General features: G+C 38.1%; 1 protein-coding gene across 5 annotated transcripts in view; it reads left to right on the top strand.

Moving 5' to 3' along the window:
- The window catches only part of LOC131320969 (protein SHOOT GRAVITROPISM 6), a 54797-nt gene extending 40726 nt beyond the window's left edge, over positions 1–14071 (top strand). For 4 of the 5 annotated variants that reach the window (XM_058351917.1, XM_058351914.1, XM_058351918.1 and 1 more), the window contains 6 exons: positions 10966–11064; positions 12326–12397; positions 12484–12569; positions 12685–12778; positions 13230–13337; positions 13419–14071. In XM_058351917.1, the coding sequence (XP_058207900.1) occupies positions 10966–11064; positions 12326–12397; positions 12484–12569; positions 12685–12778; positions 13230–13337; positions 13419–13598 (639 nt within the window). In that variant the 3' untranslated portion in view covers positions 13599–14071. The remainder of the gene's footprint in view (positions 1–10965; positions 11065–12325; positions 12398–12483; positions 12570–12684; positions 12779–13229; positions 13338–13418) is intronic. The other variant, XM_058351916.1, reaches the window with a different exon arrangement.
- Positions 14072–17389: the final 3318 nt, after the last annotated feature.

Raw genomic sequence — 17389 nt, 5'->3', positions numbered from 1 at the left:
AAATAGGCAATTTAAGGAGTAAAAAGACGACCAAAATGATCATTTTCACATCCTTTGTTGATTGCTGAACCATCCTTCCATCTATGCGCCTAGTTCCCCAAAAATTTCACAGTGGTTGACAACTTCCTAACCCAGAATTAACTTTGAAGCCTAGCATTTGACATAGTATACCTAATGTTGGAATTAACATTACAACAAATCTGCTTTTCTAGAAAATTTCCTGGCTCCTAGTAGTGTCTTTCAATGTCTCCAAACTAAATGCTGGATTTAGGGCAGCTGTATGAGATAACCAAAAACTTCTCCCTGAAGTTTATGCACGGAATATTGTTTAGCACAATCCATGAAGCCAATAAATAAAGATTTCATGATTGATATGATACAAGAACCTGATAAGATGGCTTAGATGTCATAAAGGATGTTTGCTTTGAGGAAACACACCTTTTGGTCCTCTGATAGAGCTCCCTCTGTCTGTGTAATCACCAATAGATTTGGCTGCACTCAATACTTATTTAACATACTCAGGTCTTGGCAAAACAAGCAATTTCTTGTATTGTTTGAAATTGCCATCAATTTTTCTAAAATCCATCATCTAGCTATGCTAATCCTTCACCGTCACTCCAAATTTTGCTTTTATTTGCGAACACCACCATCGCCCATCAGGAATCCCAGTGGTTCCTTCCCTTCTGGTGCCACTGCATCACCCCTCGTTTTGGTCACTATCGGAGCACGTTTTGATGTTGATAACATCTTTCCTCCTACATTAAGTGAAACCTTTATTGCGCAATAGAAGTTGGCATTGCCTGGATGCCTCTTGGCCATACCCCACCATACCCTTTAGGACTTGCATATGGTCCTATCCGGAGGTATTTTAATTGCAGTGTGGAAGTGCTTTTCTTAAGGATATAACGCTGTTTGTTGAAACATTGGGCACTCGTTATGGATACTTTAATAAGTGTCATAAGTGTCGGTATAGTCATGTTAAGGAAGCATGCTTTAACATTTTTGTGTTATGGAAGCACGCCTTTAACATTACATGTGTAGTGATGTCGTGTGTCGTTGACATCGTGTTGTGGAAAACACGACTTTGAGCATCAATCTGAGTCACACTGTAATGGGTTAGCAAGAATTTTGAGTCTTTAACTGAATGTGCGTACCCTAGGTATGCTAAATCCTGCTGCATGCTTCTTTAAGTCAGCGCTTGTACACTAGGTATAAGAAATCTCACCTCTCTTGTTGGAAAACCTGGTAGCACGATTTCATACGAAGTCCTTTCAACTTGAAGAAAGGCTCACTACTTTACTCAGGGATTGAAAAGTTCTATGAGATAATGAAATGGTATTTTTTTTCTCCTATTAAGTGCTTCCATGACCTGATTGTTGAATTCTACTAGGCACTAGCCAATGGTAGAAATTAGCCTCGTGAAGATTTTCTTAGAAGGAATGTACGAGACATATGAAGGGGGGTTGATCACCTTGCATCTCCCACCATTCTGTAGGTTATAGGAGTGAGCTAGAAAGGCTGTACTATAAAGCCAGAGTATTAGAGTATTATTGTAAGTCCCTTCTTGGAACTCTACTTAGGCAGAGTGGGTGCCAGAGTTTTATTCCAATCAGGCAGCGGAGGCAGCCCAACTATAAAGCCAAATAAAGCTAGAAGTAATACTATTATGAATGCTGGTGAAAGACCCAACTGAAATTTGTTGGGTAATTGAAAATATGTTTCATGATGTAATCACCGAGGGAGAGCTCGAGCTTCCCATTGGTAAGAAGAACAAATGTAACTCAAAACCCATTACCTTGGCATGATAACAATAGTAAACAAGTCTTGATGATGTCATTGCATCATGAGCAGGTTGCTGCTTAAAAGATGTGTTAGAGCTTGTCAAACACAGTTAAGTGTAGTTTCACAAACTATTACACAAGCCTGGGCAGCCTCTCCAATTGGCGCCTCTCCACTAATCGCCTATTGGAGTTGAGTTGGATACTTCATCATAATATCAGAACTAAGCTTCTGGAGGTCTTTGGATGAGATTCCAGGTTTATTCCCCTTCTGTTTATACCATGAGTGCACTTTGTTTTGTTTTGATCATATGATGTGGATCCGATGACGGACAAGAAGAGGAAGAAGGGGAGAGTGGCACACAAAGGATCAAAACCCTAATTCTCAAATTCTCATTAATCAAAGTTAATAATTACATCGTTGAACATCTTATTTGTAGACCCATAACCCTAATGGAAATAAAAAGAAAACATTAAAAATAACCTAATTAAATATTCAAATGCCTCCTATTACTAATAATTAAATTAACAAAATTACCAAAGACACTTATTGGACCAAAAAGACTTAATTTTAGGCATTGGGCCCATGGGCTTTACTTGAGGCTTCCAAAGCGGACAACTACGGTCCAACCAATCAACAGCTACCCCATCAATTCTCCTCTGCTGAAAATAACTCAACTCCGGCAAGGTAGGCGTGGGACCAAGGATACCATCTGAAGGAGGGACACGCCTGATCAATGAAGAGGCCATCTTCAACTTGATGGTGTGTAAATCGGTGGCACAAGTAAGGGTGTACATTGTGTTACCGTCAACGAAAGAATAAGTATTGGCACGCCCCGCATGCTCAACATCATGATCCAATATCCATGCGCGGCCTAAAAGAATGTGACAAAGCTTAAGAGGAAGAACATCACACATCACTGTTTCCTTGAGTTTGCCAATAGTGAATGTCACGGGACACTGCTTGTCAACCTTAAGTTTCGTATTAGTGATCCATGCTGCATGATAAGGCTTGGGATCATAGTTGTCAAATCGTGTATCGAATTGAGAATCGAAATGGTCATTTTTCGAATTGTGAATCAAATCGAATCGTGAATCGCTCCGATTCGGTCATGACTTCTATAATGCATAGAAACCTATGCTTATTGATTAGGGTAACAACAATATATACTACAAATGAAAGATTTCGGCCTAAATCAATAAAAACCTTCTTCTAAATGATGATTTGATAATAACGTGGAGTACTAAATAAGTTGCTTGTATTGCAACTACCAAGAGATGATGATTTGTAAAACTTTTGGTTCTTTTTGTACAAAAGAGTTATAAGTACTAAACAAACCCTTAGAAGGTCTATAGGGTTTTTATATTCCCTTTATCTTCCTCATTTTTTGATTCACTCTCGTAATAAATCTCCTTTTCTTATTATCTATCCATATAACATAGACAAAAGATGACATATACCATTACTAAAAACCTTAAAAAAAAAAAAATAGTTTGAACCCTTTTCAAAGAACAAAAGAAGCAAAACAAGAGTAAAAAATGAATTTAAAATTTAAGTGAATTGAACGATTCACCGATTCACTTACGATTCACAGCTATTTCTGATTTAGGCAGCCTATTCGTATCGATTACCCATCAAATTGTGTCGAATCTCGTACGATTTTGACAACTATGCTCTGGATGATGATCAACTGTTAAACCCAATTTCTTTACAGGTTCCTTGGATATGGAATTTGTACAACTCCCGCTATCAATCACTAATGAGCACACTTGGTCATTACACTTTATCCTTGTATGAATAATCTGCCCACATTGCAATTTCTCAAGGTTTGGTTTATCTCCCTTAGTAGTGAGTAGAGGACGAATAATTCCAATCATTCATTGGATTCAGGATCAAGAGGCTCAACAAATTGATGATTGAACCTTAGTAGCAGGGCCCTTCTAAAATGGTTGCGCTTTCTAGACGGGAGCTCGAATCGGCACTCCCAAAATAGGAGCTTGACGGGAGCTCACTCCCCTCAATATGGGAGCTCGCTCCTAACTAAAATGGGAGCTTATTGGGCCATTAAGGCAATTATTCTCTTATTTTAAGGGAGTTATGCCATTGTGGAATTAAGAATATAAGAATCATTTTAGTCAAGAAGTTTTGCAAATTGAGAATATATAACTTCCAATAATTACAATTTAAGATTGGGGAAATTTTCAGTAAGTTTCACTTTTCCTTTCATGGTTAAGTATTTAAAAATATGTTATATACATATTCTTATATAGGGTTAAATACCTAGGTACCCCTCGAAGTTTACCTTTTTGTCTCGCTCACCTCCTCTTAGAATTTCTCCTACGGGGAGACCCCCTTATTAATGTTTTCATTTGGAGGACCTAACTCCGTTCGACGGAAAGAATGAAAAGACTAATTTGCCCTTAGGTTTATATACCACAGCATACCCACACTCTCCATCTCTTTTCCTGCTCCTCTCCACGGCCGCGCATCACCACCACCACATCCTCCATTTGCTTAGCACCCAGAACCACCACATCCACCATCGTCGTTCATGGCAGCCGCCTCCTGCCGTTGCTGCTCTTTCGCCGACGACGGCGACCCCCTGTCCACCTTCTGCCTCCACACCCCCCTCTCCTTACCCCAATCTAATAATCTCCCGGGGGCATGTCCCAACCCGAATTCGAGAAACACGGTGTGGCCTGACCCAAATTGAGAATTGCCTCTACATTCCCAATCACAAAACAGAACAATAAGGGAGTTAAGAAGGGGGCAAATGGTATTAGTTTAGATGATTACAAGCTGGACTTGCTTGAATATATCATGGACAAGATTTGGAGAGAGAATGAATCGGACATGAAGCTTGTGATCCACAAGCAGTTGACGTAGACTAAGAAGGGGGCAAATGGTATTAGTTTAGATGATTACAAGCTGGACTTGCCTGAATATATCATGGACAAGATTTGGAGAGAAAATGGTCGGACGTGAAGCTTGTGATCCACAAGCAGTTGACGCAGACGGACTTGGAGTCGGGTCAGAATCAGATATCATTGCTATTTAGCCAATTGGATAGAACAGATTTCCTGACCATAATGGAACAAGAGTACATCAATGGGAGGACATCGCTGGATGTTGAGCAAATAACCAAACCGAGCCTTATGTCCCAATCACTTTGGGTCGGCTTCATGAATCTTTTTCCTCCATTGAAAATGCCGAGCAAATAAAAAAAAAAAAGAAGGGAGGAGACCGGACTGGGATGTGAGGTTGTTCGGCTTAATAAGCCAAATGGCTTATTTTTTGTCCTTATTCAAAATTTTTGCGTATTTTTTAGTTTTTTGTCAATTTTTTGTGGATTGTTGCTTCTTCATGACAAGAGGAATCTAAAAAGTAAAAAATTACGATCGAAACCTTTTTTTTAATAACGACAAAAATAACCAATTTTTTCTTTATTCAAAAAAATTTGGGTTTTGATCATAACTTTGTCCTTTTTAGATTTCTCTCATCATGAAGAAGCAATAATCCACAAAAAGTTGACGAAAAACTGACAAATGGGAAATTTTTTTTGAATAAGGTCAAAAAAAGAAGAAGCCATTAGGCTTATTAAGCTAAACAACGGGATTCATGTGTGCTGTTCATTGAGCTGAACGCAGACCGGAATCGGGAAGTGGAAAGGTGTTTATGAAAAGCATGATTTGGATACAGATACAATTGTGCAGATACAATTTGGGATACAATTTGGGGGGGGGGGTTGCAATTTCGGAACATTTTATAATTTTTAACGGTTCTAGACGGAACCCTGACGGGGGGGGGGGGTCTACGGGACAAAAAAACTTTTCTAAGAGGGGGTGAGCGAGACAAAGAGGTAAATTTCAAGGGTTGTCTAGGCATTTATATAATCTATATATGCTTCTTAGGCCAGTGGCTTAGCCAGGAATCTATATAAGTGGGGGCACCTATTAAACACATATCAACCCAAAAAATTCATACCAAGCAACGTTAGAATAATAAATAAATGTTTGTGGTGAGAATTGAAAAACCTTACCTATTTATTAAGAAGGTAACATACATAGAATATAAAACAAACAAATTTGAATTGTCTTAGCGGATCAAGTCTAAGAGCGATTTACTACACAATATTTAGCAATCTTTCTCCCATTGTTAAAAATTTCTAAAGTATAAAACCCATAGCCCATGGTTTAGGCACTTTTGAATTGTGGACATTATGCATTAGAGAGTTCCAAAGAGTAAGTGGCCGCTATTATTTGCATTAGACATCTCATTTCGCCAGTGTAATAACATTGTTCTAATATGTGAAATAAAAATTGATAATGAAATGATATTCGAAATATCTTAGGGCGATTAAAAGTAAATTTATGAAATACAATTAACAAGACAAAATGCTAAATATACATCTTTAAATTTTGGATAAAAAAAAAAAATCAGTAGGGGCGCATGGCCCGCTCGTTCCTTACTCCTTCCGCCACTGTCTTAGGCGCTCCCAACCTTCGGAGCTTCTAGGTGCCTCCGCTCTGCACCTGTTCCCGCTTTCGCTCCCGCCCCCGCCCTGACTTTTGTTCCTCTACATTGTCTTCATTGTCAATGATTGCAACAGGCTTAACATGCAAATTAAGTTTGGGAGAAGGGCAGTCTTTAGCATGATGTCCGAAACCATGACAATTAAAACAATTGGACTTAGTATTACGTCCGTATGAAGTCGGAGAAAGAAGAGAAGTAGCATGGGGAGGGCAATCCAAGAACTTGTTATGGATGGGATCCATGAAAGTTCTTTCACTTCTTGTAAGGGATTCCACCGAAGGGCGTACGGGAGCCTTCTTCTTATCCTCCTCTTCCATCTGAAGGGCTACTTGGACTGCATCTGCCATGTTGTACAATCTACTAGCACCCAATCCAGAAGAGATTTGTGGATTCTAACCTTGATGATACATTGAGATCATCCTATCTTCATTCCATGAGAACTCGGATCTAGTTGTCAAACTATAGAACAATCTGGTTTATTCTTCCAAAGACTTGCTTCCTTGTGTCAACTGAGTAAATTGCAAGTGAGCTTGTTGCTTGTAACTCGGCGGAACAAAATAGCGGTCATTGCAATTTTTATGTCCTCCCATGCAGGGATAACAAAATGTTCCCTTTGAAATTTAGTCCACCAAATTCTTGTTGTACCCTTCTACTTGGCTTTGGCAAAACGTAAAAAGTCATTTTCTCTCTATCATTTGGTACCAACGAAACAAACTCTCTAAGCTATGCACCCAATCAAACAAATACCTCTGGATTGTGGTTCCCATTTAAGTCTGCAACTTCTAGCTTTGCTCCTCTGTCAATGTCAGAGAACCTTGGATCTTCTACCATGCGTTGTTGACCACCTCCCATAATTTGTGGAGGAGGAACACTGGCAGACCCACTAGCTTGAGCTTTTATCTTTCAGTTTACTTCCCAAACCCGTGGTTGCTAATTTTTCCAAAAGGGCTTTTATCTACACAACATTTTTATTCAATACTTGTTGTGCCTTATTAATTTCTTCAAATCTTGTTCTTAATATAGACCATTAAATTTTGGGTTCCACTCCGCATTGGTAACCATGGTTATGGCTAGAGACAAGGAATTTTTTTGGGGGGTACTGTTCACAGCTATCTAGGCTGGTTGGAATTTTTTATTTTATTTTTTGGCTAGACTTCGGTGTAAAGAAAAATGAAGGGAAAGTAATTTATTTTATTTGAAACTGAATGGGCTTGGGTGCTACTAGGTTGAGGTATAGGCTAGTTTTTAAATATGAGACAAGTTAATTAACGAGGCTGCAAAAGGGGTTTTGTGACTGGTTGCTCTAGTTTGGACGTAAAGGAATTTAATGGGTATGGACTATGTAGCACCGACACTCCTAGAGGCCGGCATGCCACCGTATCCGACACGGGCACACGCGGGGACACGGCAAAATAAGTATGGGACACGCCACGTGGCGTGTCCAATAAATTTAATTAATTTTTTTAGGGGGACACGGCAAGGACACACGAGGGACACGGCAAGAGTTAAATATGCAATTTTTTTTGAACTTTGGGGGGTAAATGTGTAATTGCTTCAAATATTTTGGGATAAATATTTTGTTTTACAATGTGTATATGATGCTTGCTTATAAATATTGAAGCTTCCAGCTTATCCACTTAACTATATTTTCACTGGTAATACAATAAATATATATATATTTTTTAAGAAATCCCGTGTCTATATCCGTGTCCGAGTCCGTGTCTGTGTCCGTGCTCTGTAGGGTATGGATTACAAGATGGGTAGATTGATAAGTGAGGTATCAGGTTAATTAATTGATGGGTCACCTGATTGCTGCATCTGTATAGCTCTCAAATGGCCATGGAATAGTTCCTTTGAAAACTAGTGATGATCAGCAACATTGAGAAGGATCGACGGCTATCGGCAAAGATCTCGACTAGCTATCTTTTGCCTCACCTCATGCAAGGCGCAACCCCTACGGCTTGTCTTGCTGCACGCCTAGGTGTGCGTCTCTAACAACTATGAGAGAGAGAGAGAGAGAGAGAGAGAGAGAGAGAGAGAGAGAGAGAGAGAGAGAGAGAGAGAGAGAGAGAGAGAGAGAATCGAAGTCTAACGATACATCGTTGAACATCTTATTTATATTTATAGACTCATAACCCTAATGAATATAAAAAAAACATTAAAATTAACCTAATTAAATATTCAAATTTCCCCTATTACTAATAATTAAAATAACAAAATTACCAAATACCCGTATTGGACCAAAAAGACTTAATTTTACACATCGGGCCCATGGGCTTTACTTGATGCTTCCAAAGCGGACAACTACGGTCCAACCAATCAACGGCTATCCCATCTGGATGTTGTTCTTAAGTGGGTTAGCACTTGTAGGGGAGTGTTAGAGTTCTTCCTTCATTTGTTGTTGTACCTCCAACACTATTATGATTATGAGCCTGGTCGACTTATCCACTCATGGTCAGTCGGTTTTGAGTCGGGTGCTTTACCGATGTGAAAGTACAAATGAAAAACAAGGAGTTTCCCCCAGTTGACTAGGATTGCCGGAAAAGTTTTCGCAACGCTCCAGAATAGGAGTAAATAGTTTGTATTCTATTTATGGAAAATTTTAAAAAAACTCCTGAGCTTCTTGGAACTTTACAAAAAAAACACCGCAACTTTAACTAATGACAAAAAGATACATGAATTTACCATTCCGTTAACAATGAGGCTCCAGTCGTTCCATCAATTTGTAACGGACTATTCCGTTAACAATAAGGCCCTTGCCGTTCCGTTAATTTGTAACAGATGGAGCTAACGGAATGAGGTAACCTTTTTATTTTTTTTACTTTTAACTTTAAAAAATTACTTCTAACTCTTTCTATTTTTAGTAGTAAATAAATAGGCAATAAAGTTCTTTTTTTTTTATACTATTTATCAAAAATTACTTTAATCCCATTTTTTACTATTTACAAAAATAACTTTAACCCTCCCTTTTTTTACTTTCAAATTTTACATTTTAATGTAAAAAATGGGAGGTTAAAGTTATTTGTTAAGTAGAAAAAAACGGGGTTAAAGTAATTTTTGATAAATTGTAAGGAAAAAAGTACTTTATTGCATATTTATTTACTACTAAAAAAACAAAAGAGTTAAAAATCATTTTTGGAAGTAAAAAGAAAAAGAAAAAAGAGGAGGTTAAAAGTAATTTTGAAATTGGGACCGGAGCTTTGGCGGTTGGCTGTGGTTAAAAAAGGAGGTAAAAATTTAAAAAACGGGGTTAAAGTAATTTTTAATAAATAGTAATAAAAAACTCTATTGCATCCATTACAAAAAGAAGAAAATATTTTTTTTGAAGTAAAAAGTTAAAAAAAGAAGGTGGTTTTAACGCCTTCTATTAGCTCAATCCGTTACAAATTGACAGAATTGGACGGCGGGGGCTTTATTGTTAACGGAATGGTAAGTTCAGGTGTCTTTTTGTTAAGTTCAGGTTTTTTTTTGTAAAGTTCCTAAAATTTCAGGGCTTTTTTAAAATTTTCCCTTATATTTATTACATAAAAATAGTTGGTAATCACTTACCTATTGCTTAGGTACACCAAGCTTCTTGTAAGGGAGTCCTTACTTAGCTTAAATGAGGACTTCACATTTCCAGATCAAATTTCAATGATCCGAAATGTTGAATGTGTTCAGAACGCGATTTTAAGGGTCCCCTTAAGAAATCAGTATGACCGAGAAGTGCTTGATCCAAACAGTTTTTCATAAAATCCGCATATAACTATTTTCCGGTCATATTTTTAACTTATTTCTCGCGGAAACCCTTAAATTCACGTTCTGAACACATTCAATGATTCCGATCATCAAAATTTGATCGGAAAATGTTAAGTCCTTACTTAAGCTAAGTAAGGACTCCCTTACAAGAAGGGGACTGTACTTAGGTAAGTTAAAAAATTGTTGGTGTAGGTATCTGCTATGAGGCCCTAATAACTAGCACTTCTCCCCCACGCAGTCAGACCAGCAACACAATCAGACCAGCAAAATGGCTCTGTGGCCAATATGCTAGCTATGTGGACTGTGGTACACCTCCAGGTGATTATTGAGGGGTGCTCACCACACAACTGCAGTACCTTCAAGTTGCCACCGTTGTGTGTTTACCTGCCTTCTTGTGATTGGGGGCAACCAATCTTTCTTTCTATCTTGAATTCTTGATCTTTGGTGACAGTGGAGCAAAGGAAGCGGGGGATGAAGGAAGAAGGTAAATCAACAAGTGGATCGGGCTAACAGCTGAACAAGCACCAATTGATTAGCCACCGGCACTGCCGTACCATGACTTAAGTTCCTAACAACAAATAATACAAGTCAGAGACTCATGACTAGATCTTGCTGGGGAGTGATGGTTTATTTGAATATAGCTTAGGGAGAGCCTCTTTACAAGTAGAAGTCGTTTATCAACATCCTTTACCTCGCGATATGCATCCAGGTCAAACCCTAGGAAGTGGTGGATCTATACTGCAGAAGTTTGAATTCAAGTTTGGAATTTTCGTTATCAACTTTTATGTTATTATTCCTGTTTTGATCGGCAATTTTACTTTTTTTTCCTGTCTGCTCAATATAAGTTTCAAGAGTCTGAAGATATGGATAAGCTACATTCGTAAAACAATTAATTGCTGCATTTTATGGAAGCAGATATGCATGAACACGAAGATACGAGCCAATGCATTTGCAGCATTTGGTGCTCTAAGCAGTTATGGAGTTGGTGTACAACGTGAAGCTTTTCTCGAGCAGGTCTGTTTTTTTCTTGGACCAGACTATTTGATACTATTTTATGCATTTTCGGCTAAAAGAAATTAATCAAATGTTCTAGATTGTTGTTTATTTGTGTTTCTTACATTCTGTTGATTAGTGTTTTGTATTTCCAATATGTGCATTGCAACCACTTGCCTCTTTGCTCCATTCATCCAACCATACCCTGGCCAATGGCTTATCCACCCCTATCTCACACCAAACAACCTTCACCACCCTATTGTTACATGGTCTTGGGTAGAACTCAACCCCAAAAGCTAGCTATTGAAGTGATGGTGCCCTCGTGCTTGTATCCTTCATATTACACCAAACAACCTCCACCACCACTACTGTTACATGTCTTGTGTAGAACTCAACCCCAAAAGTTAGCTATTGAAGTGAGGGTGCCCTCACGCTTGTATATTTCATACTCCCTCCGTCCCAAATTGCCGGTCCTTCCTTCTTTTATTGGATGTCCCAAAATGTTAATCCCTTTTAAAAGTCAAACTTAAAAAGCTTTTAGTCTTCCAAAATTGTCCCTAGTCATCATTGTGTTGAAAAGATAGAATACAAGGACAATGTACTAAAATCATGCCTCACTATTTGAATTTGGTGCAATCGTTTCTTGTCCTCTTAATATTTTAGCTTCCCCAAAAGGGGCCAGCAATTTGGGACGAAGGGAGTATTACTTTGGTACCAAGGCGATGTGAGACTTAGCTTCACACCCTTCCTCAAGCGTACCATGCTCACATGGTAGCACTGCCACATGCAGGCCTAAGACGCACCGTCCTTTGATACCATATTAAGTTATCAGTAGTCCTAAAAGCTTATTCAAAGGGGGAAAACATAGTGCTATGGGGAACAAATGTCGATAGAGAGACTTGTACACAATACTTCTTGCAACCTGAGCTCTGATACCATGTTATACAGTCTTGAGTAGAACTCAACCCCAAAAGCTAGCTATTGAAGTGAGCGTGCCCTCACGCTTATAAACTTCATATTACTTTGGTACCTAGGCGATGTGGGACTTCGCTTCACGACTACATCATCACACCGTCCTCACCGAACCGACATCAAATTTGGAAAGTGGACAAATTGGAACAACTTGATTAAAGTTCGACGCTTGAATTCAATCCTTCTGCTCCTCAAGTTTTTGTGTTTCACCATAAACACCTTTGTGACACTTGTCAATTATTTCAATCAGACTTCTGTTTTCATTTTCTAATAACATCACAAGTTATTTGGACATTAATTTTTGTGACAGGTACATGCTGCCCTCCCGCGTTTGGTTTTGCATCTTCATGATGATGATCTGATTGTACGACAGTCTTGTCGGGTAAATGATTAGCAGCTACTATGTTCTCTTCCATACACGTTTCTTTCTTTTGAAAACCCCTAGCTAACTATTAATGTGCATTGCAGAATGCCTTGAAACGAATCGACTCCATATTGGAATGGGACGGAATGTCTGCCCTCTTGAGCACGCATTGCTTTAGCTCGGATCACAGGTATGCATCTATTACACAAAGCTATTAGTTCTTTTTATATTTTCTTGAACGTTTGGGCTTTCTTATTGTTTTTGGTGTCTAACAAACTTCAATGGAATACCTTGTGTACTTTTAGAAGTGACTATGAAGACTTTGTTAGAGATCTCACAAGGCAGTGCATTCAGCATCTGGCTTCCAGGATTGATACATATATGGCATCAGTTGTACAGGTTCGCATCAGCTGAAACACTTGTGTTTAATAGTGACCTTACTGAATTCCGTGTGTTTAAATCATGTCCATTGGAAACCAATCCATTTTTGAGAACCCTTTCCCAAATGCCTAGAAGAAAGGCATTTGAGGGCTTAGTTACCCATTTTTATTGTTTGGACTGCATGTCAATTTTGTAAGCCGAACATCACATTGTCTATTGAATTCTGCCTTATTCTTTGTGTTATGGTGCCAGTTTTTAATCCAACCTGCACCCATGACTTGAAGCGTCTTGCATTGTGCATTGTGCATTGTGCCAGTTTTACGCCTCTCCTCAAGAAAACGTCTCGCGTTGTGCATTCGCCTTGAAAACACTAAATTATACTATACTTTTTCCGGGTTTGTTTGGTGGAAAATATGTTGAATTGCAATAAATATGAAGTTTGATGGGCTATATGTCTGTGACATTGCAGGCATATGATGCTCCTTGGGCAGTTATTCAAGCAAATGCAATATACTTCTCCTGCTGCATGCTTTGCCTCACAGATGATCAACATTTCTCAGCTTCATATTATACGCAGGTGTATAAATGTACTATTAGTTGTGTTAGTTTTTAGATAACTTACCACATTCGTATACTTATAATCTCGTCTTCTTTTTAGGTATTTGGTATGGTTGTGGTCAAAATGAGTCAATCTACTGATGCAATAGTTAGAGCAACTTGCTCCTCAGCTGTGGGCTTGCTGCTAAAATCTACCAATTCACTCTCATGGAGAACGGATAGGCTTGATCGAGTGGAGTCTTTTAGGAGGGGTCATGATTCGGAATCTATCAAGAAGTAGCGATTTGAGAAAGAGAAGGATTGAAATGTCGTTCTTTTGGGAGGATTGGATAATAAAATTATGGTTCTGGTTGGGGTTGCATTGAAGTCTTTCAGTAACGTAGCGATGCAAAGGAAAGTATCTTTAAGGATGCAGAGGGAAAATGGATTTCTTGGGTTCCAAGGTATGAGTTGACTCAGTGTTGCATAATGGTCCAAAAGGATCTGTTGACTGTGTTGTTTGTATAAAATGTACAGATGCCATTCAAGGTAACTATAGTGAATAAGGCGTATAGTCTTTTTTTAGCAGAAAATAAGGCCTATAGTCGATTGTATAGATATTTAGTTAATTGTTTAGGCTTGCTTTGTAAATTTATTTCTGAAGTTATTGTGGCCATGGAAAAATTATTGTACAAAGCTCGTTGTATTGTGTGTTGTATACAGAAGTTTGTTATGTCCGGGAATCACACCTTGCTCATGTGGTTTTCAGATAAATGCTACTCTCCCTCAGTCCCTTTTAAGCGTTTCCTACAAAAAGTCCTGTAATTTTTCGGATAAAAGATAAAGTACTTCCTTCCATGATTTTTTCACTTTCTTTGCACCAAATTAAAGAGTACATTGATCTTTAGTTTGGTTAGAAGGAAGTGAAAAAAAATTTGAATGAGTTTTTTTGTGTTTCATTCGAAAATTGCACGTCTTTTCATAGAGAGTCCTCTTGAACGGAGCGAGTACCACTTTTGATGTTTGGTTCATAATCCATGGAGTCCTTTTGGGTGCAGTTTTCAGAGAAGGTTTATACATCTGTGGAAGCTCGCTTAGTTATACTAGTTGGGAAGTGGCTCCTGCGTGCCATCCGTACACGTCAGTTCTCATATGGTCTGTGCCTTTATCATTTTCGGCCAATAAATGTGACGGTGGGCCACCGTTCATTTTATCCTAAAAATGGAATTAAGATGGTTCTAAATGAGAATCTCCAACACCAAGGGTTTTTCTCGAGGATCGCTTGAACAATCTTTGAGACAAAGACCATGCGAAGAATATTGGATTTTCCAGTCCCAAGGGTTATTCTGGTTGATTGGTAGGTTTTTTCTCCACACAATTGACCAGTGTTCGATTTTTGAGGTCAATTTTTTGTGAATGCCTTATTTTCGGTGTGGATGGCCTGTCTTTGACCAGACCTGGAAAATTAGTCAAAGTGCGTGTAAGTTGGTTCGGACATCCCTTACCGTTGAAAAAAAAGAAGGATTGGATTTTTAAAAAGGTATTCAAACTTCCATGCCAAATTTCTAAGTGGAGACTACTGAAAATGACTGGCTATTCCACCCATAGTTCTGAATAATTGCAACACTATCATTTCCTAGGCAGATGAAAGCTACATGCCTGCCCCAACCCTAGTTCTAAAAATGGACCAGCAAATTCAAAAGCATGTTGTACCGTAAAGCAGTGATTAGCAAAAATTACAACACCGTGAAATTTCTTTCCGCGCCACTGCTAGTTGCCTACTAATGCAATTTTGGCGAACAAAACAAGGACTTGGGAAAACCCCATGGTGGTCGAGTCTGGGCCGAGATGTGCTACCTTTTAAAATTCTCAAGTCCAAAATTTTTTAGATGCTACCAACTTTCATGAGGCCAGGCCATACGAGTTTTTGTTAATTGAGCCATTCAATAGATATTAGTCTTCCGAAATTAATCAAAGTGCCCGTCAAGTGGACACCCGAGCTACCAAAAAAATAGAAGGAGTTATGAATAACAACTGAGTGCTGGGGCATGTTAAGCTCCTGGCCTCCACAAGTCACATCCCTCGTTCAATGCACATCCTCTCACATGTTAGGCTCTTGCATCACCCCAGCGCAAAGGAGAAAAAACTTTCCCGGACGAATTAGGTTATCTTCCAAACACCAAAACTAAACCTGGAAAACAACTCACCATTTTCTCCCAATTTCCAACTTCTTACAAAATTTTCCATCACTTCTCCTCCCGCACTTAACCCAGGGCCACCTAATCCCCATGATAGACATGGCCAAACTACTAGCCCACCACACCCCTCAACGCCTCCCGTCTTGCCGCCACCGTCGCTCGGTCCACCCAACAGTAATAGTTTGTTTTTAATCCGGATTGTCCAAAACACTTTTGGACGCGCAAGATGGAGCGCAGTCAATTTTATTTAAAGGAGGCCCCATTAAAAAGTTTTTCTCCTACATGAATGTGTAATGAGTGATAGGGTTGTCTCTGGTCACTACTACTTTGAGTAGAGTAGTAGTGTAAATGCATCAAATACTGGGGAGGCATTGATGCTTTTGGTTTCTTAATGATGTTGTCTTAGCAAATAAACACATTGTCAGATGTGAATCTCACTTATGACTGTTTTGTATATACACCAGGTTTAATTAGACTCCTCGTTCTACTAAGTTTTTATTTTTTAAATATTTATTTTTCGTTTGATGAGACAAGTCATTCTCTCGCAATACATCACCTTTAATTCAAAAAATAAGTACTTATTTCCCTTAGCGCGGAACGGAAAAGTGTGATAAAGTGTCGTCCTTGAATTTTCTCCAGTATTGCTACACCTAAACACAAATAAAATGTCACAAAAATAGACTTATGACTCTCGCTGCGAAAACATCACGGTCACATAATTCTCGTAAAGCTTTTTAGGATTACTCAAAGCTTCAAGTATAGTTTTCTCACACTTGCTAGTTCAGTCACGCTTTTGCTTCTATTTCTTTTCATTTTTTCCTGCTCAAAGCAAGTCCGTTTGGAACAAATGTTTTGAACTTGTTCATCGTAGAGAAGAAGATCCACGACAACAAAATACACCATTCCCGACTAGAGAATTTTTAGTCGGCAAATATAAGCCAATTTCGGACTAAAGAATTTTTAGTCGGCTAAATATAAGACAATTACCGACTAAACTATTTTCGTCGGCCAAAACATATATTTTACCGACTAAAATATATGTTAGTCGGCAAAAACGTAGCACCAACCTAGAATTTTCACTAAATCGTCATATTACAGAGTGAATAGTGAATTGAGCAGAAAAGAAATCTGTGTTGTATATAATCAATATTTTTGTTTCTATTTACGAAGAGGAATGGAGAATGGTAGTGAGAATAGAAATTGGTAAATGGAGAATGAATGCCAGAGAATGCTTGATTGATGGAAGTTGGCTGAAAATGATGTCCAAACTACAAAGGAAATTTCGCAAAAAAGAAAAAAGAAAAAAAAGGCAATGCACTAATTAGGGGTGGGTATCGTGTCGTGTTTTTTCGAGTTTTCTTTCTTTTCGGATTCGTGTCGTATTCAGGTTGACACTTCTTTTATTTTTTTAACATTTACATTAAATTGTATAATTTTCAATGCTTTGAGTGAACTACTTATTTAAATTGATAACAAAAATTGAAGACATTTTGAATACCATCATGATCATAGAAATCGTAAAACCAGCCAATCATGACATTAAAAAATGTCTTAAGTCACACTTAGACATATCACTCATAATTAAATAGTTTTGTACAATTTTTAGCGAAAATAATACAAAAGCATCAACAACTATAAATTAAGTCAATACAAATTTTAAACTAGTAAAAGACTATGCCTTAATAATGAAAAAAAAAACAATTCCAATAAGCCTAAATATGTTTAATTAATTTTGCATTCTTTAGCATGAAAACTCAAGTGAATAAATGATTAGAAATTAGATATATATTCAATTGGTTTTGATTAAAAAAAATCTCTAATGGGTTCTAATAATATACTTGTCTTGTCTTTTCATAATTTTTTTTATCAGCAAAGAAAGGTTTTCCTATTATTA

This window comes from Rhododendron vialii, chromosome 3a, assembly GCF_030253575.1.
Source record: "Rhododendron vialii isolate Sample 1 chromosome 3a, ASM3025357v1".
NCBI classification, from domain to species: domain Eukaryota; kingdom Viridiplantae; phylum Streptophyta; class Magnoliopsida; order Ericales; family Ericaceae; genus Rhododendron; species Rhododendron vialii.
Note: the sequence above shows the minus strand (reverse complement) of the source record. Positions and strands in the feature narration are given on the sequence as shown.